Source organism: Pinus tabuliformis, chromosome X (assembly GCF_031772625.1).
Source record: "Pinus tabuliformis cultivar Carrire ecotype Pingquan chromosome X, CPIR1, whole genome shotgun sequence".
NCBI classification, from domain to species: Eukaryota; Viridiplantae; Streptophyta; class Pinopsida; order Pinales; family Pinaceae; genus Pinus; species Pinus tabuliformis.
Genome location: NC_142308.1, coordinates 79,879,305 through 79,907,205, shown reverse-complemented (window position 1 = coordinate 79,907,205; position 27,901 = coordinate 79,879,305). Strand labels below are relative to the sequence as shown.

At 41.7% G+C, this 27,901-nt stretch overlaps 1 protein-coding gene across 2 annotated transcripts in view; it reads left to right on the top strand.

Moving 5' to 3' along the window:
- Nucleotides 1-27,901, top strand: part of LOC149138463 (putative tRNA pseudouridine synthase) — a 364,078-nt gene that overhangs the window by 164,247 nt on the left and 171,930 nt on the right. The window contains exon 6 of one of the 2 annotated variants that reach the window (XM_089448316.1): nucleotides 27,048-27,500. The exons of the other annotated variant lie outside the window; for it this stretch is intronic. Coding sequence (XP_089304442.1) covers nucleotides 27,048-27,500 — 453 coding nt within the window. The remainder of the gene's footprint in view (nucleotides 1-27,047; nucleotides 27,501-27,901) is intronic. 2 annotated transcript variants of the gene reach the window in all.

Here is a 27,901-nt window from a genome sequence, read left to right as displayed (position 1 = left end):
AAAGTCTCTTTAAAATTAGAATGTAACTTTACCACTTATAAAGTCACTTTTAAATTAAATTGACTTTACCACTTATAAAGTCACTTTAGGAGAAAAGTAAAAGAATAAATTTGTACACTTTTCCCTAGGCCAAAGATCAAAGCCTTAGGGAACCACTTGTCCTCTGGTACCCAAATTTTAACACTCCCTCTTACTGAAGAAAGTGTTCCTCACCACTCCCATCTTGTCTCTGAAGTATACATGCTTGCCCCGTGGTAAGGCTTTGGTGAAAATATCCGCTACCTGCTCATTTGTGGAAATGTACTCAAGCTTGACAACTCCTTTTTGGACATAGTTTCTAATGAAGTGATACTTGATCTCAATATGCTTTGAGTTGTCATGAAACACTGGATTCTCTGAGTTTTATGCAACTCTGATTATCACAGTAAATTACTGAAGGTCTCAATGCCTGACCAAATAGACCAAATAACATTTTGTGAAGCCATATGGCCTCACAACTTGCCAAACTAGCAGCCATATACTCTGCCTTAGCTGAGCTCAATGCAACTCACTGTTGTTTCTGGTTGATCCACGACACAACTGCGTAACCCAACCCAAAACAACACCCGGAAGTACTCTTCCTATCTGAAGCACAACCTGCCCAATCTGAATCTGTGTACCCTTCCAGTCTCACTCCATCACCCTGTCTATAATCCAGACCAAAATCCACAGTCCCCTGCAAGGAACGAAGAATGTGTTTTGCAGCCACCCAGTGCACTCTCCTGGGCTCGCATATGAACTGACTCATAGTGTTAACTGCAAAACATATATCTGGTCGAGTGTTGACCAAATACATCAAACAACCAATTAGTTGTTTGTATCAAGTAGGATCCACCAACTCGGAATCAGAAGCGTGAAGCTTCTTCTAGTTAGTGATCATAGGTGTAGACATGGGTTTGCAGTCCTCCATGTGAAATCTGCTAAGAATATCCACAATATACTTCCCTTGTCCCAGGAAGAAATGCCCCTCCTCCTGCCACACCTCCAATCCCAGAAAATAAGGCATCAAGCTGATATCATTCATCTCAAACTCTGAAGCAAGATCTCTCTTGGAGCCCGCACTGAGTCTCTCTGCACCAATGATGATCAAGTCATCAACATACAACACCAGAATGAAAGGCTCCTCACCCACCACAATGAAGTATAGGTTCGGATCAACCTCACTCTTTGTGAAACCCAACTGCTGCAAGTATGTATCAATCCTCGAGTACCAAGTTCTAGGAGCTTGCTTTAGGCCATAGAGTGCCTTTTTCAATCTGCATACATGGGACTCCTTCCCATGCACCTCAAAGCCCTGCGGTTGCTCAATATAAACCTCTTCTTGAATGAAGCCATTGAGAAATGCGGTCTTCACATCCATCTGGTGGATCTTCCAACCCATCTTTGCTGCAATCAATATAATGGAGCGAATAGATGTATACCGAGCTACGGGAGTTGCAATCATAGTCAACTCCCTCTACCTTTGAGAACCCTCTCGCCACAAATCGAGCCTTGAACTTCTCGATGTTGCCATCTGCAGCATGCTTTATTGTTTAGAGCCATCTGAAAGTAACAACTGATTTACCTTCAGGCCTCGACACTACCTCCCAAGCATCGTTCTTCATAATAGAAGAATACTCCTCCATCATGGCCTCTCTCTAGACTTGCTTGCTGGCTGCCTCCTCATAACTAGAAGGATCGAAGTTAACAATGCTTGTTACCAATGCCATGTAACTACAGAACCGCTCAGGTGGTTTACTCTCTCTACCCTGTCTCTTTGGCCCAACAACTGATGTTGCCTTGCACAAGGTATCTTGAAGCCACTTGAGCTTCCTCTTCCCTGAGCATACTTCTCCCACCAGAGTGAAAGAATCCTCATCATCATCAACAACCTAAACCCTTGAAGGCCTACCAACTGACCTCATGCTTGAATCTGTGCCTGTAGATGCTGAAGTACCGTGCGAACTGTCTATTAGTGGACTACCATGTGAACTGCTCTGTGGACTGCCCTGCATGCTGCTCGAAGAACCACCCACCTGACTCTGAGAGCCACTGCTCACTGATGGACCTGACACTATAATCGATGTATCTCCTAATCCTTGACCACTGGATCCCTGTGACTGACTCAGCTACTCCTGAGGGTCTGGTGACTCTGGATCTCTAACTCCCGTGACCTCCTGAAAGCTCTCTCCTCCTCGAACTTCACATCTCGGCTGACAACCACTTTCCTCTGCGTGGGAGTATAAATCCGATAAGGTTTCGAGGTCTCACTATAACCCACAAAGATGCCCTTGTTTGCAGTGGGCTCTAGCTTGGTCCGGTTCTCCTTGGGGACATAGGAATATGTAAGGCACCCAAAGATACGAAAGTGCCCAACATCAGGCTTCTACCCAGAAAAAGCCTCCTTCAGAGTCATATTCCCCAAGGCACGATGCGGACTCCTGTTCTGCAAGTACACAGCAGTGTTGCAGGTCTCTGCCCACAAAAATAAAGGTAACCCCTAATCATGAAGCATGGCTTTGGCAACCCCTCCAATGGATCTGTTCTTCCTCTCCACAACCCCATTCTGCTAGGGGTTGTAAGGAACTGTGAGCTCCCTCCTAATGCCTGCCTCAGCACAAAAATCAACAAACTCACCAAGGGTATACTCCCCTCCATTGTCCGACCTGATGACCTTGATCTTCCTACCTGTCTGGGTCTCCACAAGAGCTTTGAACTCTTGAAACCGCTTGAAGACTTCACTCTTGGTCTTCAAGAAATAAATCCAGGTCTTCCTGGAGTGGTCATCAATGAATAAAACATAGTACTCAGCCACTCAAGGATACATGAGACATCTGACCACTCACATCAGTATGAATCAAGTCAAGGATCCCGATCGCTCTGCTGTCATCGTTGGGAAAAGTGGATCTGGCAAACTTCCCCATAGCACATCCTTTGCATACATCAAGGTGATCAGAACTGAAATCTGGCACACCAGTGGTGATTTCCCGCAATGTACTCAGGGCCCCATGATACATGTGCCCCATCCTGTGGTGCCAAATCTCACACAACTCTGAATTGCTAGATCTGTTGTCGGTCTTGTCTCGGGTGTTGCTACTCAATGCCATCAGGTGCTGGAATGAGAACTTGTACACCTTGGCATGGCACACACCAATCTCTCTAGCTAAAGAAGCTGGAGTTCCCCTAGGATATATAAGCACCTGCCCTCTCCTGAACAACACATCATACCCTTTGTCCTCAAGTGCTGAGACGGATATCGGGTTCTTCTTCATTCCAGGCACATATAGAACATCTGACACTTTCAAGGGAGGTTTGGGTCCCTTATCAAATGTCAATGTCCCTGCACTGACTGCTCTAACAACGCTGTCATCACCAAGTAATACCTCCATATCAGTATCACCCTCTAAAAGCTCTGAGAAGTACTCTCTGACTCTTGCATGTGGCGGGAAGCGCTGCTGTCAACATACCAAATGCTAGAAGATGCTCTGCTAGTAGTGGGGAATGCAAACTCCCTCTGACCCTGTATGGCAGGTGATCCTGCACTAGTGGCCTCACAAGCTATGAACCCAAACTTCCGATCAGAGCTCTCTGAGAAGCTCTCTATCTCTGCAAAAGCTGCCATGGGTTTCTCTTTCCCTTTCTTGTTCTTCTTCTCCGGACACACAATAACATAGTGTCCCAACTTTTGACAATTCCAACATTTAACTTTGGAATAGTTCTTCTCCTTGTTCTGCTGCTTGCCTTTGCCTTTGCCTCCACTGTTGGAAGCTTGCTTCTTTGCTCTGCCCTTCTTGCCTCTTGCTAACAATGCCACATTGTCATCCTCCTCCACCTGTTTGGCTTCCCCAAGATGGTTCTTTCTGATCTTATTCTGAATGCAATCATCCCACAACCTCTCTCAATCGAGAAGGTTTTCCCATGCAACAATGTCATCCACAAAATTCTTCCAAGTCTTGAGAAGACCATTCAAAGCAGTCCTCACCAACTCAGCGGGTGCAATGATCTCACCTACGGCTGCCAACTCATCTCTTACTAAAGTGATCTTTGTGAGGTATGTTGTAGCATTGTCAGTCTTAGCCATTTTAATGGCCTTCAGTTTCTCCTTTAGGACCATTTTTCTGTTTTCATTTGAGCTCTGGTAAACACTGGTCAAGGCTGTCCACATCTCATGTGCATAAGTCTTTCCTCTCACATGAGGAATGACATGGTTTTTTGTTCCTTCCAGAATCAATCTTTTTGCCTTAGCATTCTTTTTGTTAAACTCTATCAACTGTACATGATCAGCGGGTACTACTACTGGGTTTAGTGTGGTATTTACCATAATGCCCCAGACTTTTGCTTCCTCAAAGATGCTCTGGATTCTCTCCTTCCATGCACTGTAGTTGTTCTGCCCATCCAACCTGTCTTCAACTCTCAAACCCAAAGACATGTTTCACTATCCTACCAAACTGAAATTTTCAAATCTGTGGTAAAGGTTTCTGTTTTCTGTGTAAAAATTAGCTTGCTGTAATTTTCACTTTGTTGTCCCAAACTACACTTTTCAGCCAACCAAGCTCTGATACCATGAAGAAATTTCAACCCCCACTTCGGTTATCAGTTTTCCTTATCACTCCATGCATTTAGTTTTAAATCCAAGCATGATAAAAATTCTAAAATCTGGAAATGACAATATTTTTCTGAAAACACAAATTTAGAGATTTCACAACTGCTGAAATTGCAGAAATAAAACACAGCAAAATTATGACAGCCACACACAGAAAATAACACTGATTTTTGGTCAATGTGACCCTGGAAAAACCACCTACAACTCTTGGGGAAAACTAGTTTGAGAGCTCTTCTTTATTTTTGAAAACGCTGTTACAGAGAAATTGAAATACACAGTAAAAATTCCAGCAACCAAAAATCACAACTTATCTCAATTTTTGTGCTTGCACTTTGCCTCGAAAAGCCAATCATCAAACAACCAAAACAGAAATTTTCCAGCAATAAAACAACATTAAATGCTATACGTCTAGCCTCGAAAAATGTGCCCATAACTTGTTGTACGGTCTGTACGAGTTTTAGCAGTACAACTGCCTCGAAATTCATGCCCAAATCTGCCTCGAAATTTGTGCTTTTGTTGTTGTCCCTCTTCCTCGATATCTGTGCCTTTCTTCATGCTGTATGATTTTTCCTTGGGATGTGTGCCAATAAATGTTGTTGCCCAGATTTGCTGAAATGTCTTCTTGCTGCTCTCCTTCATTTCCTCACTGCTCAGAATTTTTCTCCTTGTTCTCTCTTCTCTTTCTCTCAAATGCTCATGAAATAATGAATTGATCTTTTCATCTTTTCTTCTCCTTTTATTCTCTAAATGACCCTTTGGGCTACTCTAAGATCTAATCGCTGAGATTCAATTAGATCTAGGGATGGGAATAAATGTGCATTTAATTTTCACTTTCTATTTTTTAACTCACCCACTTAAATAAAGACCCACTTAACTTTTTATTTCCATAGTCACTTTTTCACTTTCTAATTCTTCATTGACTTTAATAAAGTCACCTTTAAATTAGAATGTAACTTTACCATTTATAAAGTCACTTTTAAATTAGAATGTAACTTTACCACTTATAAAGTCAGTTTTAAATTAAATTGACTTTACCACTTATAAAGTCACTTTAGGAGAAAAGTAAAAAATAAATTTGGACACTTTTTCCTAGGCCAAAGATCAAAGCCTTAGGGAACCACTTGTCCTCTGGTACCCAAATTTTAACAACAAATGTCAATGAACAAGAAGGTCACCCAATCTGACAATTTGTGGTCTCTGTTGAAATTTCTAAGTATTACCCGTTAGAAATTTTATCTGTATTCTCTGGTTTATTTCGCCTACTTGTTTAATTACTAACAAGTTATTTAACCATATAAACACTGAAATAAACACAACACAGTTTCAACCATCTACAAATCAACAACTGAAAGAAATAGACAAACACACAAGTGACACCGTTGTTTTTGGACAAACGTCCCCGGAAAAACCCAACTTGGGAAAACCGGTGTAGCAATTCTGAGGGTTATATTATTATGCAATCTTTCTGAGTACAACTGGTTGCCAAACTGGCCCACCCGACAAAGAAAATAATCCGACAATAATACCCTCTATTCAGAAGCAAATATTCGGAAATTCTGCCCCACGAAACTCTCTCCAGCACAATCTGAAGCTCAGCGTCAACCCTCTTGGCCTCTACGTTAGCTTGAAACCCTTTGCATCAGCCTTCTGAGGCTCTGCGCAGCCTCTCTGATCCTCTGCGTTACTCCTGCAGCGTCTGCGTGGATGATGCAGGCCCTTCTGGCCTCTGCACAGTCCCTGCTAGCCTCTGCGTGGCTCCCTTTGGTTCTGCATTTGCCTCTCTGCCGCTGCGCTGGTCTTCCGGCACTATCTCTGCCTCTCTGCCTCATACTCACTGCCCCTCGCTGCAAACTGATCACTAATTCGATTTCTCTTAGCAAACCCCACTCTAGAAAATCGAATGACTGATCACTCTGGTGTGTTCTCCAATTGACCCTCAAGCCTCCTCTTATACTTTTCCTGTTGGTCCTTCAATGGCCGAGATTACATCTCTAATCAATGGCTAAGATTAGATTTGGCTTGATCCATGTCATTTCGAACCTTCTAACCCAGTTTTATATTAATAACCATTAATATTTTATTTTCCAAGTTTACACTTAGGAACTCCATTAAGAATATTAATTATTTTAATATCTTCTTAACAGGGTAGAATCTACCCAAACCATTTCTGGGTCTTGGAGATCTCATGTGCTTTAGCCTCTCCACCAATTTTCATTCTTAGAGCACATCTGATGCTACCCCAAATCAACACTCCCTCTTAGTGACGACTGTACTCTAATAATACTCCATACTGAGCATCACTTTGATTATACGGCACCGGTACCTGTGCTGATGCTAGGCCTCCCCACCCAACATCCTCTACACTGTTGCATCCTGTACTGCTGCCCATGGCTCTGCCACTGCCACTGCTGCATCTGTATGACAACTCCCTCTGCATCGGTGCCACTGCTGGTCCCTTCTCCCAACACTGCATCTGCACTTCAACCCCCCCAATCAAGGTGCATCGTGTTACTGCTTACTTCTACTGCATTGCAACTTAGTCAGTAAGAAGTAAGTAACTGAACCACCCAACTATTGACATCCTTGTCAAGCTAAAAACACTCCCGATGTTGAAGCTCTCTCTGCCGCTATCTCGTGCTCCCTCTACTGCCTCTACGCTGCTACAACAACCCCGTACCTCTCGCACCGCTGCAAACCTCTTTGTGCCATCTTGCATTGCTGCAACCTCCTCTGGGCCTCTCTCAATGCTACAACCCCCTCTACGCTGCATGGGACTTCCACACTTTTGGCACTCTCTACCACTTCATCGCATTTGTTTCTACCAACATCCACCATCCTGCTACTCTCACTTCAGGGCTCCCATAGCCAGGTATAATCCAAGAGTTTGGGTGCCTTAAGGATCCTGCCCCTCATTGCCTGTAGTCTTCTTGACTACAGCTCGATGTCTCCCCACCTCTTCTCTAGAGGTACATGAGCACTCATGGCACAATCGTCATCCTCCTCTACCTCCTTTTCTGCCTTCGCTGGCGCTGCCTTCGAGTTAGACGCACTGGTTCGCATAATGCCCTAGTTCCCCACAGTTGAAGCACTTTATCTTGGAGAGGTCCTTTTTCTTTCTCTTCTCCTACTTCCCCGCAGATGCCAGCGCTGCATCCTCTTCCTCCTCTGTCTTGACTGGGCTCCTTTGCTACTGCTTCCCGTTTTGGTCAGCCTTCTGATCTCTTCTTGGTGAAGAGTCGCCCACAATTCTTCCCAATCTGGAAGATTCGCTCTACCCATAATACTTTGGACAAATGGCTCCCACTCCTCAGAAACTGCGTTATAGCGATCCTCACCATCAACTCTTGATCTGGCGTGGCCCCTATGGAAGTCAATTGGTCCTGGATCTCCTTCAACCTGCCAAGGAAGTGATCTATCTGCTCCCCCTTCTACATCTGGTATGACCGCAGCTGATTCTCCAGTAACCTCTTCCTCTGCACGGAAGTGTGCTGATACAATGTCTTCAAGGTGTCCCACATTTCCTTTGCCGTCTCCTTCTCAGCAATATGTTGGACTACATGATCCTTGACCCCATCAAGGGTTATGCATTTCGCCCTGGCCATCACATCCTCATACCTTTCATTTTCCGCTGGGTCAACTGGGATAGCCACAGTTCTCAAGGTGAAGGCCTAAATGCGATGTCTATTTAGAATGGACAGGATCCTGGCCTTCCAGATGACAAAGTTGGATGCCCCGTCTAGCCTGTCGTGATCCCTCAGTCCGTTCATGGCCATCTCTCTGCTCTTCTTTTCGACTCCTCCGAGTCTTTACTTCCCTCTAGAAGATCTCTCTTCGATTCCCTTTGAGTCTCTATTTCCCTCCTGGAAATCTTCTTGCCAACGGATGAATCGCACCTCTCTAGTCTCCTATGCTCCTGCAACACTGATTTGGATTCCTTGGCTGGAAATCCGCCTAGGTAGCGACTCCCTCTACCTTGGTTTTGCCCCGTTAGGTATTATTCTGTCTCAGCGGCAACAACACCCCACTAGCTTCACTCCCCGCAATCTTCCCACAGCTTCCTATGCCCCAGCAACTGAAGGACTGAGCCTCTAGGCTCTGTGCAATCCCGGCACTGGTTGAATTGCTCCACTAGCCAACTGCATCAACCTTGCTGGTGTCTGCGTGGCTCTTCTTGAGCCTCTTCTGCCCTTCTCAGCCTCTGCGCTGGTCTTTCTCTGCCTCGCACTGATGATGTACTCCCTCTACCTCAACCCTTCTCTGCTGCTTTCTGCTAGGAACAACTTCTGTCACTTGGGATCACTGTTTTTGTTGCAAATGCTCTGATTCAGCTGGTGCCTTCAGCTCTCCTATGATCTACAACCCTTTGATACCATGTTGAAATTTCTAAGTATTACTCGTTAGAAATTTTATCTGTATTCTCTGGTTTATTTCGCCTACTTGTTTAATTACTAACAAGTTATTTAACCATATAAACACTGAAATAAACACAATACAGTCTCAACCATCTACAGATCAACAACTGAAAGAAATAGACAAACACACAAGTGACACCGTTGTTTTGGACAAACGTCCCCGGAAAAGCCCAACTTGGGAAAATCGGTGCAACAATTCTGAGGGTTATATTATTATGCAGTCTTTCTGAGTACAATTGGGTGCCAAACTGGCTCATCCGACAGAGAAAATAATCCGACAGTAATACCTCTCTATTCGGAAGTAGATATTCGGAAAGTCTGCCCCATGAAACCCTCTCCAGCACAATCTGAAGCTCAGCGTCAGCCTTCCTGGCCTCTGCGTCAGCCTGAAACCCTCTATGTCAGCCTTCTCAGGCTCTACGCAGCCTCTCTGACCCTCTGTGTCACTCCTGCAACCTCTGCGTGGCTCTCTTTGGCTCTGCGTCTGCCTCTCTGCTGGTCTTCAGGCACTATCTCTGCCTCATACTCACTGCGCCTCGCTGCACACTGATCACTGATTCGATTTTTCTTAGCAAACCCCACTCTAGAAAATCGAATGATTGATCACTCTGGTGTGTTTTCCCACTGACCCTCACGCTTCCTCTTATACTTTTCCTGTAGGTCCGTTAACGACCGAGATTACATCTCTAATGAACGGCTAAGATTAGATTTGGCTTGATCCATGTCATTTAGAACGTTCGAACCCAGTTTTATATTAATACCCATTAATATTTTATTTTTCCTAAGTTTAGACTTAGGATTTCCATTAAAGATATTAATTATTTTAATATCTCCTTAACTGCGTAGAATCTGCCGAAACCATTTCTGGGTCTTGGATATCTCATGTGCTTTAGCCTCTTCACCAATTTTCATGGCTAGAGCACATCCGATGCTACCCCAAATCAATACTGTATAGGGAAAGACAAGTTGTAGACAAAAGTATTTCAATCATGTGCAGAAAGGAAAGGAAAGTTTAGTCCTCAAATAGTATAAGGTTCAATGTTGTGAAAAGAATATGGAAAGAAGTTCATATCGCTGGAAAGATGGAGGAAGCTGAAGAAAAGGGCGAAGGAAAGAGGGAGCAATAGATCTCCACTATGATTAGATGGCCTCCCTCACAAAAGGGTCCCATCATAAGCTCCTAAATCTTTAGATATGGCTATGAAATTAAGATGCATAGTGGGATCATGAAAGAATTAGAAGCAAGAGCTTGTGGCATCACCATGCGAATCATGGAAAACAAAATCCATGATAGTCGAACATAAGGGACATAACTCTTGAAACCTCATTAGACATTAAAGCAGAGGAAGAAGTCATCTATGACAGGTCTCAACATATATCAAGTCAAAGGGGAAACATCTCCCATATGAGGATATACAAGATCCTCAAAATTCTTTGATAGAATCCTAGTTGGAGGATTTACTAATCAAGAGAGGAAGCAAGTGTTTCATTAGGAACTCCAACTTATGGAATTTATGGGATGATGGTATGATGTCATAAGAGATGAAGCAGATCAAGGGATTGAAGACACTTCAATCAGGGAAGTTGTTGGAAGAATCCTAGATGACCTGAAGATAAAATGAGGTATGTATGCTTGTATTAATTTTTATAATGTCATGTCATATGGTTGCAGGTAATATAGATCATCACTTCTATTTTAAGAAGCATTATCGAGGGAAAATGATCTCCTCCTCTGAAAGGATGCAGAAAGGCATAAGTCACACTAGATGAAATCAACATAATATGTCCTCATATAAAGTATGAGTTGGTTGACTACAATTATTCTGATTAGAAACCCTTGAGAATGGAATGTGTGAGGAAGGAAGAGATCGTGAGCTTTGCAAACATGATGAAGGCAATCAACATCCAAAAGGCCAAGAAGAGTTGACTAGGAAATCTCCCTAAATATGAAGAGACTCTGAAAGAATTCTGGAAAAGATAGAGACCATTGACAATGTATATCTTTGGGAAATGTGTCAACAAGTATGCAAGATGTTGATACCTACAGAAAGATGTCATGATAAAGAGCCATCTTGAAAGGTACGATTTGATTTAATGCTGTGTTTTGATTTCTTGAATAATAACTGGATGAGCTTATGCAGGGCTACTAGAACAAGAGTTGTAAGCGCAAGTATAACTAAGCATCCATGTGGTGGATGGAAATTCCTGAAAGAAGCATGAGAAAGAAGTAGCCATACGATGAAGGTTCTGGATATGTATCAAAAAGGGCACTTTCCATGAAGAAAGGAGTGATATGACAAACCAAGAAGGAAAGTGATGGATGGCCAAAGCCCTACAAAAAAGAAGCTCAACTAACTTTCATGACATCAAGGAGAGAAGTTGATCAAGTAGCTGAAGCACCCACGAAGAAGAAGTTGCTGATGTATTGAAGAGTCCCTAGCTAAGAGTAAGCTCTAACAGGTCCTTGATCAAGAGGAAGCTTGTATTAAATCACTCCTGATTACAAAGGAGTGACAATTGTGTTTTCCTATTTCATGTGTCATGCACTAGACCAGGACTAACAGCCGTAAGTCTAGGTGAAGGCCATGAATGGAAATGTAGACACATGATAGACACAACATTCTTGCCTTCACCTGGGAAGAAAGAATGGAGGGTTGGGTAATCATTTGGCATCCGATACTCTTTGAGGATGTGTAGGGCATCCAAGGTAAGAGTAGGCAAGAGGACCGATATTCTTGGAGGGCTAGGAACCCAAGATAAGAATAGTCATAGAAGGTCATACTCAGTGAACACCCGGGTGGGTATTTACCTTGAGAGACAATGATGAAGGTGTCTATAAATCATTGGTCTCGCCATCATTGTAGTCATGGTCTCGTGGATAGATGGAGTTGTTAGTTAAGGCCTTGCACTGTGACAATGTTGATTGATGTGATGCTTTACAGATGGGATCACCAATTCGATTCTTCTTATGAGAAATTCTTCAGATTGAGAATGACCAAGTACCATTGTTAATACCTCCCTAGTTAAGAGGGAGTGTTGAAGAAAGTGTAATTAGGTTCGGTATTTGTAAGTGTAACTTTGTTCTTTGTACTTGACAAGAAAAGAAATATTATTTTTGTAAATTATTCTAATGAGTTTCTTGCTCATTCCATAGGTCTAGGAAAGTCAAAGAATCAAAGTCGTGTCAAAGAGCTCTTCTTGAGCATGAATATGGGTCAACCTAGTGTTATGTAGCCCTCCAAGTCAAGGACCATCCTCCAGCGAAGAAGACTACCGACAAAAGATGTGAAAGACAATCAAGTCGGCTTCAAGGTATATATAGATGACATGTCGACTCAATAAAAGGACACAACAGTTCAAGTCGGCTTACACACTGAACAAACCACTATATATATACCCAATAAGGTCTTCGCAAAAGTGAGAGAACAAATCTCGATTTTTCTCTGTAATTCTTCGTGGGTACAAAACAGAGTCTCGGACATCTCTGCAGCTTTCGATGGTAATCAAAGTGAGTGAGGATAGTTCTAAGACCTCGCAATCTCAGAAGGTCTCTGTCCTTCGGATGGGTAAGATAATGAAGATCTCGGTGCAGTCAGAAGAACACACTCACTCTCGGCATACTAAACGAAGTCTCTGATCTCTGTAATTGCACGATGCACTCTCGACATGTAATCTAGTCACATGCTCTAACACGACATACAATCACGGCATTACTTCTGAATCAACGTATAACCTTGATCACTGATATAATCTTTATTTTGGCATAATAAAGCCTCGACTTAACTACGATCAAAAGAATTTCGATGATCTCACAAAAGCATACTCAGTGTTTGTATATTCACGATGAATAGAACTCACAGTAATACGCTATGGCACATCATACATTCTAGATGAAGTTATCATCTCAGTCTATGTTTTACGAAGACTTAGTAACAAGTATTGATTATGAAAAAGATCTTCGTGCAAGATCTCATCGTTATAGCGTTGATTCAAGTGAAGACATGATCTCAGTAATAGAACAGTGAAGATCACAGTAACAATGGAGCAGCATTCATGATCTCGTTGTTAGAATTAATATCTCAGTGAAGAAGCAATAATGATGACCTCCATGAAGCAACAATGACGATGATGATCTCAACAGCAAGAAGAGGATTGGTGTCTTGGTCTTGGAGTGGCCTAACAGGTAGGAGTGTGGTCTTGTTGTTCGTCAATAGGAATCTCTATAAGAAGAATTTTGTGCGGTTTTCCTCTCCAAGAGAGAGAGGTTTTGGCCCTGGCAGAATGCCATATCTTGTGCTCTTGTCTCTTTGCTTTGATAGCTATTTGTTGAAGTAAGAAATACACACACTAATGATAATAAGTAAAAGGTTGTGCTAATAATCTAAAGACAAAATGCCTCACAAATAGTTATTATGCAAGAAGAATCTCATTAACTACATTAGCCCCAGATTCTTCAACACTTCTCTCCGCCGAAATTTTAGAGGATGTATTGTTCTCTTGGATGCCTAAACAATGAGCCTTCGTCCTCCTTTTATAGGCATAAAGAGGGGCTCAATGTCTCACTTGAAGTGGCACGTCTATTGGCTCTATTTTATATCAAGTCGGCCTACTTGACAACCAAATTAATTTGCCAACTTCAAAAATTAATATCTTTCTAACGACAACTCGGATTTAGACGATTTTCATTGCGTTGGAATCGTCTTTCCAAGCACTATCATCCTCATCCGTCACATGTCGTAAATCCATCAATGTTTTGTCCCAAATCTTGATGGGTGCCAAAACCCCATGCTTGGGTTCCATGCCCACAAGCTGCCCTTGTGGCGCTTTGCTTTCCAAACCCTGAACCCTAGGGCTTAGAGTACTTCCCAGGCTACACAAATCAACACTCCCTCTTAGCGAGGGAGGGACTTCCAATACTAGGAAGTCTCTCGTCATCATCATCATTGCACACAACACTTGCCCAACTCTTGGCGCTCACAATCGCAACAATTCCTATATGGTGAACTACACCCTTCTCAAAAGTGTCGTTGTCACTACTGGAAGCAACCTGCTTCTTCTTCTTATCCTATAACATCTTCCACTCTTTCCATGATTCCTTCTTAGCAATTGTAGGAGCACCCTTGCTCACCACTGACCACACGCTCTTCTTGGGTTGCAGAGTCTCCCTCTGAATCTGCAAGCTCCCTCTTGAACTAGACTCCCTCTGAGTCTCTGGAACTTGGACCTTCTTGGGAAAGTGTACCTTCTTCTCGAGAACCTGTACCTTCTCCTCTAAAGCTTGCATTTGCACCTGCACCTGCTCTTGCTTCTTTGGAACCTGTACCTACTCCACCTGCTTCTTTCCATGATCCACAGGCTTGGCTGTCAACCTGTAGAGACCATGCTCTCTAACTCCGAGTACAATCCCATTGGACTTAGAGCCTCTGAGCCTGAGTCTTGCCTTCCCATCCTGGAACAAGACCTCAAACCCTTTCCTCTCGATCATCGAGACGGAAATCACGCTATATCTGAGTCCTGGTACAAATAGTACATCCTGGACCCGCATCATATGTCTTGTCTCCATCCTGAATGGCACAACACCCGATCCTCGGATCTCCAACTGACTCTTGTCGCCCAACACCATGTGCAACTTCAAGTCCCATCCAGCTAGAGTCTCAAAAACCTCCTGTGACCCTGTCATATGCTTCGTCGCACCATTGTCCACATACCATCCATCCTCAGTGATAGTACTCTGCGAGAAATGAGAAATCATAGCAAAGTCCTCCTCTTCCAATCTCCTGGAGAGATCGTCCATCTTTGCTGAAGTGGCAACACCAGCGACCTGCTTTCCTTTCTTCTTCTCATCATTTCCCTTCTTCTTCATCGGACATCTTGACGAAAAATGACCCATCTCGCCACAGTTGAAACACTTGACTTTACTCAAGTCCTTCTTTTGCTTACCCTTCATTCGTGATGCAAGTGCCACGTCATCATCTGAAGCTTTTTGCTTCAGCTGAAGATCCTCGTCTTGCAACTCTTCCTGAATGAAGTCATCCCACAGCCTATCCCAGTCTGGCAGCTTCTCCCTGGCAATGATTCCTTTGATGAAGGGCTTCCATTCCTCGGTGAACCCTTTCAAGGCAATCCTTACCATATCTCCATCTGAGACAGTCACACCGATGGTAGCAAGCTCATCTTTGACCTGAGACAATCTCGTCAGATACGAGGTCATGCTTTCACCCTTTAACATCTTGGTGGACTTCAATTTATCCTCCAATACTAATACCTGGTTCTCGTTCTTATTCTGGAACAAATTCTGAAGAGACACCCACATCTCATGTGTGGTGTTCTTCCCAGACAAATGAGGTGTTAGGGCACCCCTCACACCATCTAGGATGATTGTTAAATTTTAGGTATGTTCTATGCTTAGAGCAATTTATTTCAATTTTCACAGTTAGCTCAATATCTTTTCCAGATTAGCAATCACATCAGCATTAAAGTAAACTGCAGATAGAACATAAACATAAATCGCAGAAGACAAGCCAAGAAGGAAACAAGATGTGGCGCTAGCCAGCGACAAACCCCAATGTGGGGAAACCCTTGATCAATTCTTCTTATATGTTCTTCAATAGTTCAGCGCAGAGAGAGAGATAGTATGTTTACAACAGAAGTCAACACTTTGACTTATCTAGATAAGAGCATAGATCATCTCTAAGAAGATGATACATGAGATCAGTTGAAGACATGCTGCTTCAACTGATTCTCCAAGGTGACTCCTTCACCTATCGTTGTGCTGCATTTCATCATCATGCTGCATCTCACCATGCTGCACCATGCTGTACCCATCATCACTATGCTGCATCTCATCATGCTTCATTAATCATGACTGTACCCATCACTGTACTGCATTATGTGCCATTGCGGCACCAAGTTGCCATATTGACCTATGTGCTGGCTGTATCTTGCTTGCTTGTTGTCCCTAGCTTGCTCGTTGTCCTTTGCATGCTTCTTGTTGCATGCTAGCTGTCCCTTGATTGCTGGCTGTAACATTGCATGCTTGGTGTATTTGCTGCGAAGTACCATACAACTGTCCCAATGTTAGTTAGTTGTCCCTTGCATGTTGCTCTCCTTTGGAGATAGATGCTTTGGTTGTTCCGACAGTTCTGGCTGTTCTCGGCAATTCTGACAGTTCCAGGCAATTTCGGCGGTTCCCAGCAGTTCCAACAATTCCGGCAATTTGGCAGTTTCTGGCAGTTTCGATAGTTCCAGCAGTTCCGGCAATTCCAGCTGTTCTTGGCAGTTTCGACTTCTGCCCTTTGCATTAGCTTTTCCACCTGTTTCGATAATTCCCGACAGTTCCGGTAGTTCTGGCAATTCCGGCTATTCCCGATAGTTCCGGCAATTCCGGCTATTCTTGGTAGTTCCGTCTATTCCCAATAGTTCCTGCAGTGCTGACAATTCCGGCTATTCTCGGCAGTTCCGGCATTTCCGGCAATTTCGGCTATTCCCGCTATTCACAACAGTTCCGACAATTCTGACTTTTCCCGACATTTATGGCTATTCCCGATAGTTCGGGCAATTTCGGCTATTCCGACTATTCCTGACAGTTCTGGCAGTTCCGACAATTCTGGAAATTCCGGCAATTCCAGCTATTCCCGACAGTTCTGGCAGTTCTGGCTTCTGCCCTTTGGATTAGGGCAGCGTTATCCCTTAGGATCTCTCCTCCTAGTAAAACCCAAAGACAAGTAGAGAGGAAGAGATCCCAAGTGTGTTCAAATGACTTGAAGGCCACCTCTATTTACACTAAAACGTTAAGCACAAGAGGGGTTTATTTGGTTGTTGGTCAGCCTTGACGAATTGTCCCATAACACAAATAAATTCACATCTCCATGAATACTTATCGGAATCGGATGATCTTTAGATCAATCCTACACCTCTCAATGAGAGGGATGCAAGAAAAATATCATCTTCCATTAATAAGATGACCCACATGGAGTTTGGCCCTAGTTGCCAATTTTAACACTCCCTCTCAACTAGGGAGAACTCCATCCGTTGATCCATATGTTCTACTGTACTATCTCTGCCATTAGTGCCCTGCACTGCTCTGCTGAACCATGAAGAAGAAGAATTGATCGAGAATGTCTCATACCATTCTCTACTGACCCGAAGTTAGTTTCATCTGAAGAGAGTGTGTCACATCACTCTTACTGGCCCGAAGTCAATTTTATTGATCCCAGATCAATATCACAAGAGAATGTCTCAAACCACTCATACTGATCCCAGATCAGTTGGAGATCATCTTAGCATAGGGAGTACGGTAGATACATCGATGCGTCCATCAATAGTACTACTATGGTCCCTAACCCCATTTCCCTGCTTATTGATCAGATGAGAGGTACTTCCCATGAGTCCCACATTGCATGGGTAGGATGCCTCAACAAGAGAACTAATCATCCTATCCACAGGAGAACGAATCATCCTGCCCCAAAGTCGCCATGGGAGAACTAATCATCCCGGCCCACAGGAGAACTAATCATCCTGTTTCACAGTTGCCACAGGAGAACTAATAATCCTAGCCCACAGGAGAACTAATCATCCTGTTTCACAATTGCCACGGGAGAACTAATTATCTCGGCCCACAGGAGAACTAATCATCTTGTTTCACAATTTCCACGGGAGAACTAATGATCACGGCCCACAGGAGAACTAATCATCCTATTCCACAGTTGCCACGCGAGAACTAATCATCCCGACCCACAGGAGAACTAATCATCCTGTTTCACAATTGCCACGAGAGAACAAATCATCCCGAACCACAGGAGAACTAATCATCTTGTTTCACAGTTGCCACGGGAGAACTAATCATCCTGGCCCACAGGGGAACTAATCATCCTATTCCATAGTTTCCATGGGAGAACTAATCATCCCGGCCCACAGAAGAACTAATCATCCTATTCCACAGTCTCCACAGGGTATCACAGGGAAAGGTTGAACCTGTCATCTTGTTCATAGCCCACCACCAGGGGAGGGTGAGTCACCCTGTGGTCGTATGTTGCTCCAGTAAGTACCCCAAGCCCCCCAGAGCTCCTAGAGCTCAATGCTTGCAAAATGCAATACCCTTATAAGAAGGTCTCTCAACGACTCCAAGTCGTTTGGGCAAGTCACAGATTTGACCTTTCCCCGGGGCTTTGACAAAATGTTTGCGAGCTGTACATCAGTCTCAAGGCGATGGAGCCTCCTCGCTCATTGACTTACCATATCCCAGATAAGGCCGTATCTGTTGTCTATCTACTGGAGCAGTCATCGAGTACGGGATTCCTCAATAATTGAATCCCCCCTCTGGTTGTCACATAGAATCACAATGGTATTCATCATGTGTACAAACAGCTCACTTAAGAGCTTCTGCAACCATGCGGCTTCACACGAGATCATACTCGCAGTTATGTATTCAGTCTCAGTGGTGCTTATAGCAACCGACTTCTGCTTCCTGCTCATCCATGATATTGAAGCAGAATCCAAAGAGAACCAACACTCAGAAGTGCTCTAGAAATCCTCCACACTGCCTGCCCAGTCAGCATTCGAATAATCATGCAGTTTCATATTTCCGGCAGTGTATCTCAATCCATGAGAGATTGTGCCCCGAAGATATCTCAGAAGATTCTTGGCACCAATCCAGTGAGGCTCAACCAAATATGAGCTCACCATGCTAACTGCAAAACATATATCCAGACGGAAGTTCACCAAGAACATCAACGCGAATGAGTTTATGAAACTCAGAGGCATTTCCCAAATCTGGTCTGACATCACTACCATATAACTTCTGAAAGTTAAGATCCTCAAGGTAGTCATAGGCTTGCAGTTTATCATTCCACATCTGGAATCCAACTCCCTCTTACTTCTGCAAATGAGAGGGTCTGCACCTGTCAGAAATAGGTCATCCTCATAAGGTGCTGGTATGAGAGGTCTATCATCCACAACCTTCAAACAATGGTTTGGATCGGCTTCACTCTTAGTGAATCTCAGCTTCATCTGGCAGCTATCAATCCAAGCATACTACGCCCGGGGAGTTTTGCTTCAAGCCATAAAGGGCTTTCTTCCACTTGCATACGTGAGATTCTTGATCATCAATCTCAAACCCCTCAGGTTGTTCCAAACCTGTGGACCTGCTACATGAGGGGAATGGTCCCCTTGTAATATTTTCCTTTGGTACATCTCAGACATGTACTTTCATGCTCTTTTTGAATTCATGCATCCTTGTCACCATCTGACTCATAGACCTCCGGTTCTATGTGTCAATGGACATGGTCCCCAGTGGACTTCCTACAACTTGATACAACCCTGAACTAAAAAACATCTTTGAAAATTCTATTTTCAAACACGTACCTTTCCATCAATGAGTGCCACCCTGTAACCTTTGACTTCCATTGCTGAAATGGACACCAGGTTCTTCTTGCGATCAAGTACATAAAAGATATTCTGTAAATGAATTGAGTTACCCTCATTCAATTGAGGGGTAACATTCCCTACACCCTTTGTAAGATAGGTGGCATCGGCTCCAAGAATAATACCATGATTGTTTCCATCTCTACCAAATTAGAGAGTGCACCCTTCTATCCGATAAAGTGCCTTGAAGCACTACAATCAATAAGCTAGATTCCCAAAGAATCTGAAGGAGAAGGCCAATACAAGACAACGCTTCTTTATCTTATCAAAAACAACATTTGATTCTTCATTCCTAGGGTTCCTTGCTTTCTTTAAAGAGTCGGCCATTTTCTTAATGCCTTGCATTACCTATCATTCCTTTGATCATTGAAGATGTCCCTGGAATGATTGTTATCTTCATCAAGAGATGTGTCTCTGCCATTCGAACACTCCTTCGCATAATGGCCGAACTTATTTCAACCAAGGCATCTGCCTTTCCTTCCATCCTTTAGATCCGAGCTTCCCAATGAAGTGATCTTCAAAAACTTCTGTTGCGCTATTATGATAATATTCTCTACGTCGACTTCACCCTTAGTGAATTTGAAGAGGGATGAGGAATCCACTGATCCTTTTGTCCTTTCCCAACTGTCTTCAGTGATTGCTCTTTCACTCTTGCTTGGGCATTGTCTTCACCTCAGCTCCGATACCATGTTAAATTTTAAGTATGTTCTATGCTTAGAGCAATTTATTTCAATTTTCACAGTTAGCTCAATATCTTTTCCAGATTAGCAATCACATCAGCATTGAAGTAAACTGCGAATAGAACATAAACATAAATTGCAAAAGACAAGCCAAGACAAGAGGACACAAGATGTGGCGCTAGCTAGGGACAAACCCCAATGTGGGGAAACCCTTGATCAATTCTTCTTATATGTTCTTCAATAGTTTAGCAGAGAGAGAGAGAGATAGTACGTTTACAACAGAAGTCAACACTTTGACTTATCTAGATAAGAGCATAGATCATCTCTAAGAAGATGATACATGAGATCAGTTGAAGACATGCTGCTTCAACTAATTCTCCAAGGTGACTCCTTCACCTATCGTTGTGTTGCATTTCATCATCATGTTGCACCTCACCGTGCTGCACTATGTTGCACCCATCATCACTACGCTACATCTCATCATGCTTCATTAATCATGACTGTACCCATCACTATACTGCATTATGTGCCATTGCTGCACCATGTTGCCATACTAACCTATGTGCTGGTTGCATCTTGCTTGCTTGTTGTCCCTAGCATGCTTGTTGTCCTTTGCATGCTTGTTGTTGCATGCTAGCTGTCCCTTGCATGCTAGCTGTAACATTGCATGCTTGGTGTATTCGCTGCTAAGTACCATACAACTGTCCCAATGTTAGTTAGTTGTCCCTTGCATGTTGCTCTCTTTCGAAGATAGATGCTCTGGCTATTCCAGCAGTTACGGCAATTTCGGCTGTTCCTGGCAATTCCGGTTGTTCCCGACAGTTCCGGCAATTCCGGTTGTTCTCAGCAGTTCTGGCTTCTGCCCTCTGCATCAGTTTTCCTGCCTGTTCTGGCAGTTCTAGTAGTTTCAACAATTCCAGCTATTCCCAGCAGTTCCGGTAGTTTCGGCAATTCCGGCTATTCTCGGCAATTCCGGCAATTGCCGGCAGTTTCGGCAGTTCCCACTATCCTTGGCAGTTCCTGGCAGTTCCGGCGTTTCCTGGCAGTTCCGACGATTCCTAGCAGTTCCGGATTTTCTTGGCAGTTTTGACGATTCCCGGCAATTCTGGTTATTCCGACTATTCCCGGCAGTTTCGGTAGTTCCCGACAGTTCCGGCTTCTGCCCTCTGGATTAGCGCAACATTATCCCTTAGGATCTCTCCTCCTACTAAAACCCAAAGACAAGTAGAGAGGAAGAGATCCTAAGTGTGTTGAAATGACTTGAAGGCCACCTCTATTTATACTAAAACGTTGAGCACAAGTGGGATTTATTTGGTTGTTGGCCGACCTTGACGAATTGTCCCATAACACAAATAAATTCATATCTCCATAAATACTTATCGGAATCGGATGATCTTTAGATCAATCCTACACCTCTCGATGAGAGGGATCCAAGAAATATATCAGCTTCCATTAATAAGATGACCCACATGGAGTTTGGCCCCTATGCTAATTTTAACAATGATCAGTCTCGCCCTCGTATCCAAATCTTCCCATATTTCCAACTCCTTAGGGTCGGTTGGCTTCTTGATCTCTTTCGCGACAAAATCCCAGACCCTGTTGACCTGCAAGATCAACTTGATCCTTTCCTTCCATGGACTATAGTTGGACAACCCCTCCAACCTGTCCTCATATCGGATACCTACCTGCAACTTCGACATTGTAGTGAATCCTTAACTCATAATGTGATCAACCCCCTCTCACGTTGTACTTCGCTACGCACAACTTTGATTTACTTACTTCCAAAGTAGCTCAGACACGCTCCGATACCATGTTGAATTTCCACAACCTTGGGTCTAGGTTAGAGTCTTAAAATCACTGACGCTACCAAACCAAGAATCTCAACCATAAACTACTTTGCACAGTGGAAATATAAGCAGTAAATCACATATGCACAATATACACAGTTTTCAACAAAATTGTATAATATTGTACAATCCCAATCTTTGTTATATTAAACCAAATATAATACAATAGTCTAGGGTTCCCATACCAGGGATAATGGCCCTCATACATCCACTAGTACAAGATACAAACTGGGGCTTGGTGTCAGTCCATCGACAACCAGTCTGCCCTCAACAAGATACTCTGACCATCTGGCTATCGCATGCTCTCTCATCTCCTCTCGGTCATACCCTATACATGCTCAGTCCTTCGGCTCCCAATCTGCAACTCCTGCCTCTATCAATGCTCCAAGCTTGGAGGGAGACTTTTGACACTTTTTGACTTAAATAAATTATTTTGACTTGATACAAAAAGCCCAATAGGGTCTATTACATATGACAATGACTCTTTTGACTCTTTGGCTCTATGACAAATCCTAGAAGCACACAATGGGTGCTTTGACCTATAAATAAATTGACCTAGAGCATGAAACCCATGCTATAAAATAATAATAGTAATTTTTTCTTTTCTCTTTACATCAAATACATAAAATCAATAGTACATGGAATATTATGAACACTGAACCTAGTTGCAAATTTCAACAACTCCTAAGCAAGTTTCCACTCCATGTCCTAGAATTTGTGCAAAGTGGTATTTCAACTGAGTGATTCGCCCCATCATATTTCCTTCCCACACAACTTGCAATTCAACTTTTGTCTATTAAACCCACCCTCGAGTTCACCATATTCTTGCCTAGGGTCCAAATGTCCCAATATTTTCAATCTTCAGTATAATGATTAAACCTAAGGTGCAAAATAAATTAAAATCAACATTGGAGAATCAAAATACAAAAATTTTGCATAAAATACAAATCTGAACGGTTCATAAATCGTAGATCTCTGACAATCCACTAAAAGTTATTTAAAAAAAATGAGAGGGAAAATTGATAGGCATGCAAAACCGATCAAAATTTTGAAAAAAAAAGGTGGGAATTTTTACACATACATGCATATACACCACCAATTGTGTGAATCAATCCCCAATGTGGAAAAAGTCGAAGTCGGGATTAATTCAGCAAGGGTCCAAAAGTTGAAAAACTTGTCAAAGTCGGGAGTTTTTTGAAAAAGTCGGCAAAAAGTTGGCAAAATAAAAGAAACACAAAATTATTCATTTTTTTATTTTATTTTAACATCCAGAGTATCCACAACATCAAATAAATTCATTTCCACATAAACATGTAAAGAAAGCTAATATATAATATGTATATGAAGTCTAATGCTACATCACATATCAAAATAGTGAATCAACTCCTGAATTTTGAGTCCTGTCCGAGTCTCAACTCTCAAGAGTCAAAATATCAACAAAAAATATAATAAATGTATATCATGAGTCATCTAAAAGTCATCAAGTAATTAGTCACTCAGATCCTCTTCCCCTTTTAATTTTTGTTTCTGCTGTTTGTATTAAGAAATACATCATGCATTTATTTAGTAGATTGTAATCTGCTTGGGTAATAAGATGTCAGGTGGTAGGTCCAATGAAAATTAACAGTTAGTATCACAGTAGATGTGAAAATTAACGCTTGGTGAATCCAAGCTGCTTACTTTTTGAGAAAACAGTAGATGTCAGATTATTAACTTAGCGTTGGCATCTATTATTCAAAAACTCTTGGAGGTAAAAGCCACTTTTGATACATAACCTTTCCCCACATTTACAGGGAATTCACCACTAAAGAAGATTCCCTTTCAAAACGTGCTCTCATTGCAGGAAGGATCTTTGCTGTCACAAGATTTCACAAGTACTTTGTTCCTGTCTGAAAAATGGGTTCTTTTTTGAGGCACTAGTTTTGTTTTTTTTGGAAAGGTTGTTGCTATTTGATCTTCATGACCTCCTCTTTGTTGTTTCTCCTGGAAGCATTCAACAACTGTAACAATGTTTTTGATGGTGTGGAGTTCTTTTTATGGAAGACTGTTGTATGCCTATCCTTTTGGTACTTTTGTAATCTTTTGAAGGGGCAGTGGCTGTTAGAGTCTGGATCACTGAAAGCCTGGAGGCTTAGCCAATGTATACTTTGCTTTCTAACTAGAAATATGAAGTATAAAGATTTGTTTTTGCTTGGAAAACAAAAACATGTCTTAACCTCAAAACTAACAGATTACAAATGAGACTGCTATGTCGCAAGAAGTATGACAAACAATACAATGCAATAACTTGAAAATGCATGGATGGAAGCTTCAATTTATAGTTTTTTCACCTTTGCGGCCTCTTTATCCACGGCCTGGGAAGGGAGGAAGACTGTTTGGGTCGACTCCTGATTAACTCGGGAGTATAAGGAAAAAATCGTGATTTTTTCCTTTGTGAAAAAGTCGCCAAAAAGTCAGGGGATTAAATCGTTTAGTTCAAAAAATCGTGTTTTTAGGATTAAATCGGGATTTTTTGCAGACTTTTTCCACACTATCAATCCCCACTCCACAATAAGTTGATTATGGAAAATAAGCACACTCTCCCTAGCAATATGAGGGAAAAGTAATGGATAAAGGAAAACCTATGAAAAATCTAAAAGCAACAAAAGATATGATGGAAATTGTTGCCCATACTTGCAAATGCATCCTCATTTGAAGGAAATCAATCCCCACTCTATAATAACACGGTGATGGCCAATGAATATGGTGTGTTCCTCATCCTTGGCTCAATCAAAAATCACTCTCCTCCTCCTTTGTTCTCCAAACCCTTCTTTTTGTTTCCCAAATGATGAAAAAAAAGTAAAAACAAATCCCTTCTATGTGACTATACTTGTGACCTGCTGATATTTTCCGTCATCGTGCAGTAATATCATAATATTGAAATGAAAATTGTGATATTTCATCAAGGAAAATATTGCTCAATAATATCTTTTCCTCAAAAATATCTCAAAATCTTGCAATGTTGGCAATATTTTCGTGATGTTTGCAACATTGTTTCTAAGTAGAAATTCAAGGTTTCTAGTTTAGGTATCCTGATTGCATCCACAGGTTCCTTCCCCTTGCACATGAACTTAGGAGGGGCAAGAAGCCTGCCTGCCTTTTGGCTGGGGATTTGCGTCAAAGTACAATGATACTTGGTCTTCATGCTTGCTTTATAGAGAATATCCTAGAATATTTCTTATAATTTTATATTCTGATGTTTACCTCAACATGGAACTTGACTTCTTTGAACATTTTCTTGTGACCTTTTATTTTTTTCTTCTAAAGTAAAACACCACGTAACTACATGGTATTTTGGTCCAATGAAGTCCATATGATCATATTATTGTTGTATTATTGTCATGTATTTCATTTTAAATACATGGTGGTCAATGGTGGTGTCATGAAGTCCATTTAACTATTAATACAAACACGTTTCTTGTATATTAGAATCCCATTAATACAATTTAGAAGAGGTTCAAATTTTGTAGCAATTCTCCAGAAATGCCTAATCAGTATGAGTATGGTTGGTTACTTATAATGGAAAAGATGGATTTTCTTTCCCTTTGTAAGTGCACAAGTGAGAAGGGTGTTAGATGCTCTTTGTTTCAGTGCTTGTTCATATACTCCGTAAGAAATTTGGTTCTAGGAAAACGTGGGGATCAGATATGTTGATGTTTTATGTAAGTTTCTGCTTGTATAAATTTTGTGACTCTTATAGCACGAGACTATTTATTCATTCTAGCCAAGTATTGCGCTTAATGCTAGCTGGTAAACGGATAATTTCTCTCATATGATCAAGGCTCTTTCAATTTTATGTTCTGCTTTTGAAAAAGATTGTGGAGTGTGTTAAAGATAGATTAGTCTCTGTACTTGATATTCTTTCCTGCCATCTTGTTCAGTAAGGAAACTCTCTTTGTAAATTAGAGCCACTTCAGTGGGTGTACCGAAACTTCATATACATGCAAGGCATTCACCATCATATGCATAAGCTTTTTTTTTCATCCTTATTTAAGATTTTTTTTCATCCTAATGAATCAGTATCACTGTTTCCTTCGTTGTTTGCTCTGATATGCTTTTACATGCTTTTGTGTTTCGACTTGGAAGAATGATAATTCATGAAATTGGTAGCTAGCAGTCTAAGTTGCACGAAACACCGAAATGTTTTGAAGTTTCCTAAACGGATACATGTAGAAACGTCACCTCCCAAAATTGGAAATGTCAGTTTAAACGTCATATATGTATATATAAATAAATAAGTGAATAACACAATATCTTTGCAAGAAAAAAGGGCATAAGACCCACAGATGACAATTTAGAAGGAAAAACAAGTCTATATTATCTCTCATAGATGATTACATGATGGTCGAGTTTCGGTCAAGTTTCAGAGTTTCAGGTATGGGTACGGCCCGAAACGCTGGATTCCTAGAAGTTTCGTGCAACATAGCTAGCAGTTTATAAAGACCATAAGAAAAATCTTTATGTATTACCTGAGGCCTCAGGGTTAGAGTATTAGCCGTGAAGCTGAAATTGAAGCAAGAAGGAAACAATCTGTCAAGTTAGATAACCTAGGGAATAGCTAGGAGACCAGATGTAGAAGTCTAGTGAAAATAATGATGCATTCCACTGGTCTTATGTGATCAGGGCTCAGGAGATTTCTCAAAAGAAATTACCAAATGAAGAAAAAGATGACCATCCATCATAAAGAGAATGCTGTGGAGAAACTGTCCAGCATGGTTGAAAAATTCATAATTGAAACAGATGAATGAAATGTGTAAATGCCTGTAAGAGAGAGAGTTCTGACCATTGTCGCATATTCATGTAGTAATTGAAATTCATAACACATCTGACCAAAGCTCCAAACCCAATTGCATAAAGACTTTTCTTAGAATGCAATGGGTGATTTAAATCTACCAAAGCTAAGCTAAAACGTTGCACAGAAATGGTTCTATGATCTCTACTTATTTTCCTCTTCATGCTGAATTTGAAAATTATTTTGTTATACTTGTATGCTATATTACTAAAAAAAAATCCTTTTAAATATCAGGGGAGGCATCCTTTTCACAATTACACTATCCGTGCTCAGTACAGAAAGCGTTCACCCAAGAGTCTTGTTAAAATATCCAGACCAGATTCTTTGGTTGAGAAAGGATCCAGCCTGAAATCAAAGGAAGTTCAAATAAAGGGTGTAAATGATGCAAGAAAGAGAATATTATACAAGTTAGAAAAGAGAAAATTGAACCTCAATGGTACGAGTGAGGATGAAGAGGATCTTGTGGTTTCCACTGATGATATTGGATGTGGGTCAAATACTTCAGATGCACTTAGTGTATTGACACGCTCTCGCGCAAAATGGTTGCATGAGCCAGATGAAGCTGATAGAATAACTGCCGCTCATTTTAGGAAAATTCTGTCTTGTACTTGTGGGGAACTGGAAACAATTTCAAATGCACAGTACATTGAGATATCCCTTCATGGAGAGTCTTTTATGTTTCATCAGGTATGCTTCTAAAAATTATTTGTAAGGAGATTTTGTGTTATATGTTTCTTTCTGTGTATTTATTAGTTCTTTTTAGCTATTTTATTTGTAAACTGTTTGATAGGTTCTCAAAAGTTTCTATTAATTTTAAACTGCTAAAAGGGTGAGGAAGCATAAATCTCTAGTGTCAGAAAACTGCCAACTATATTTAATGAAGAGAGGCTTTGAATTAGTCTTTCAGTCATCTAAAGTGAAGGTAAGCTCACTTTGCTAACAAAGGGAAATTTATCAACCAAAAAAGGGAATAAATAAACATGCTTAAATGAAAAGGGAGTGCTTCATGCAACTTCATTTTAAAATAAATGAAGAGGAGAGAAAAGGAACTTTAGCTTATGAATACTCTCAAAATTAGTTTATGAGTT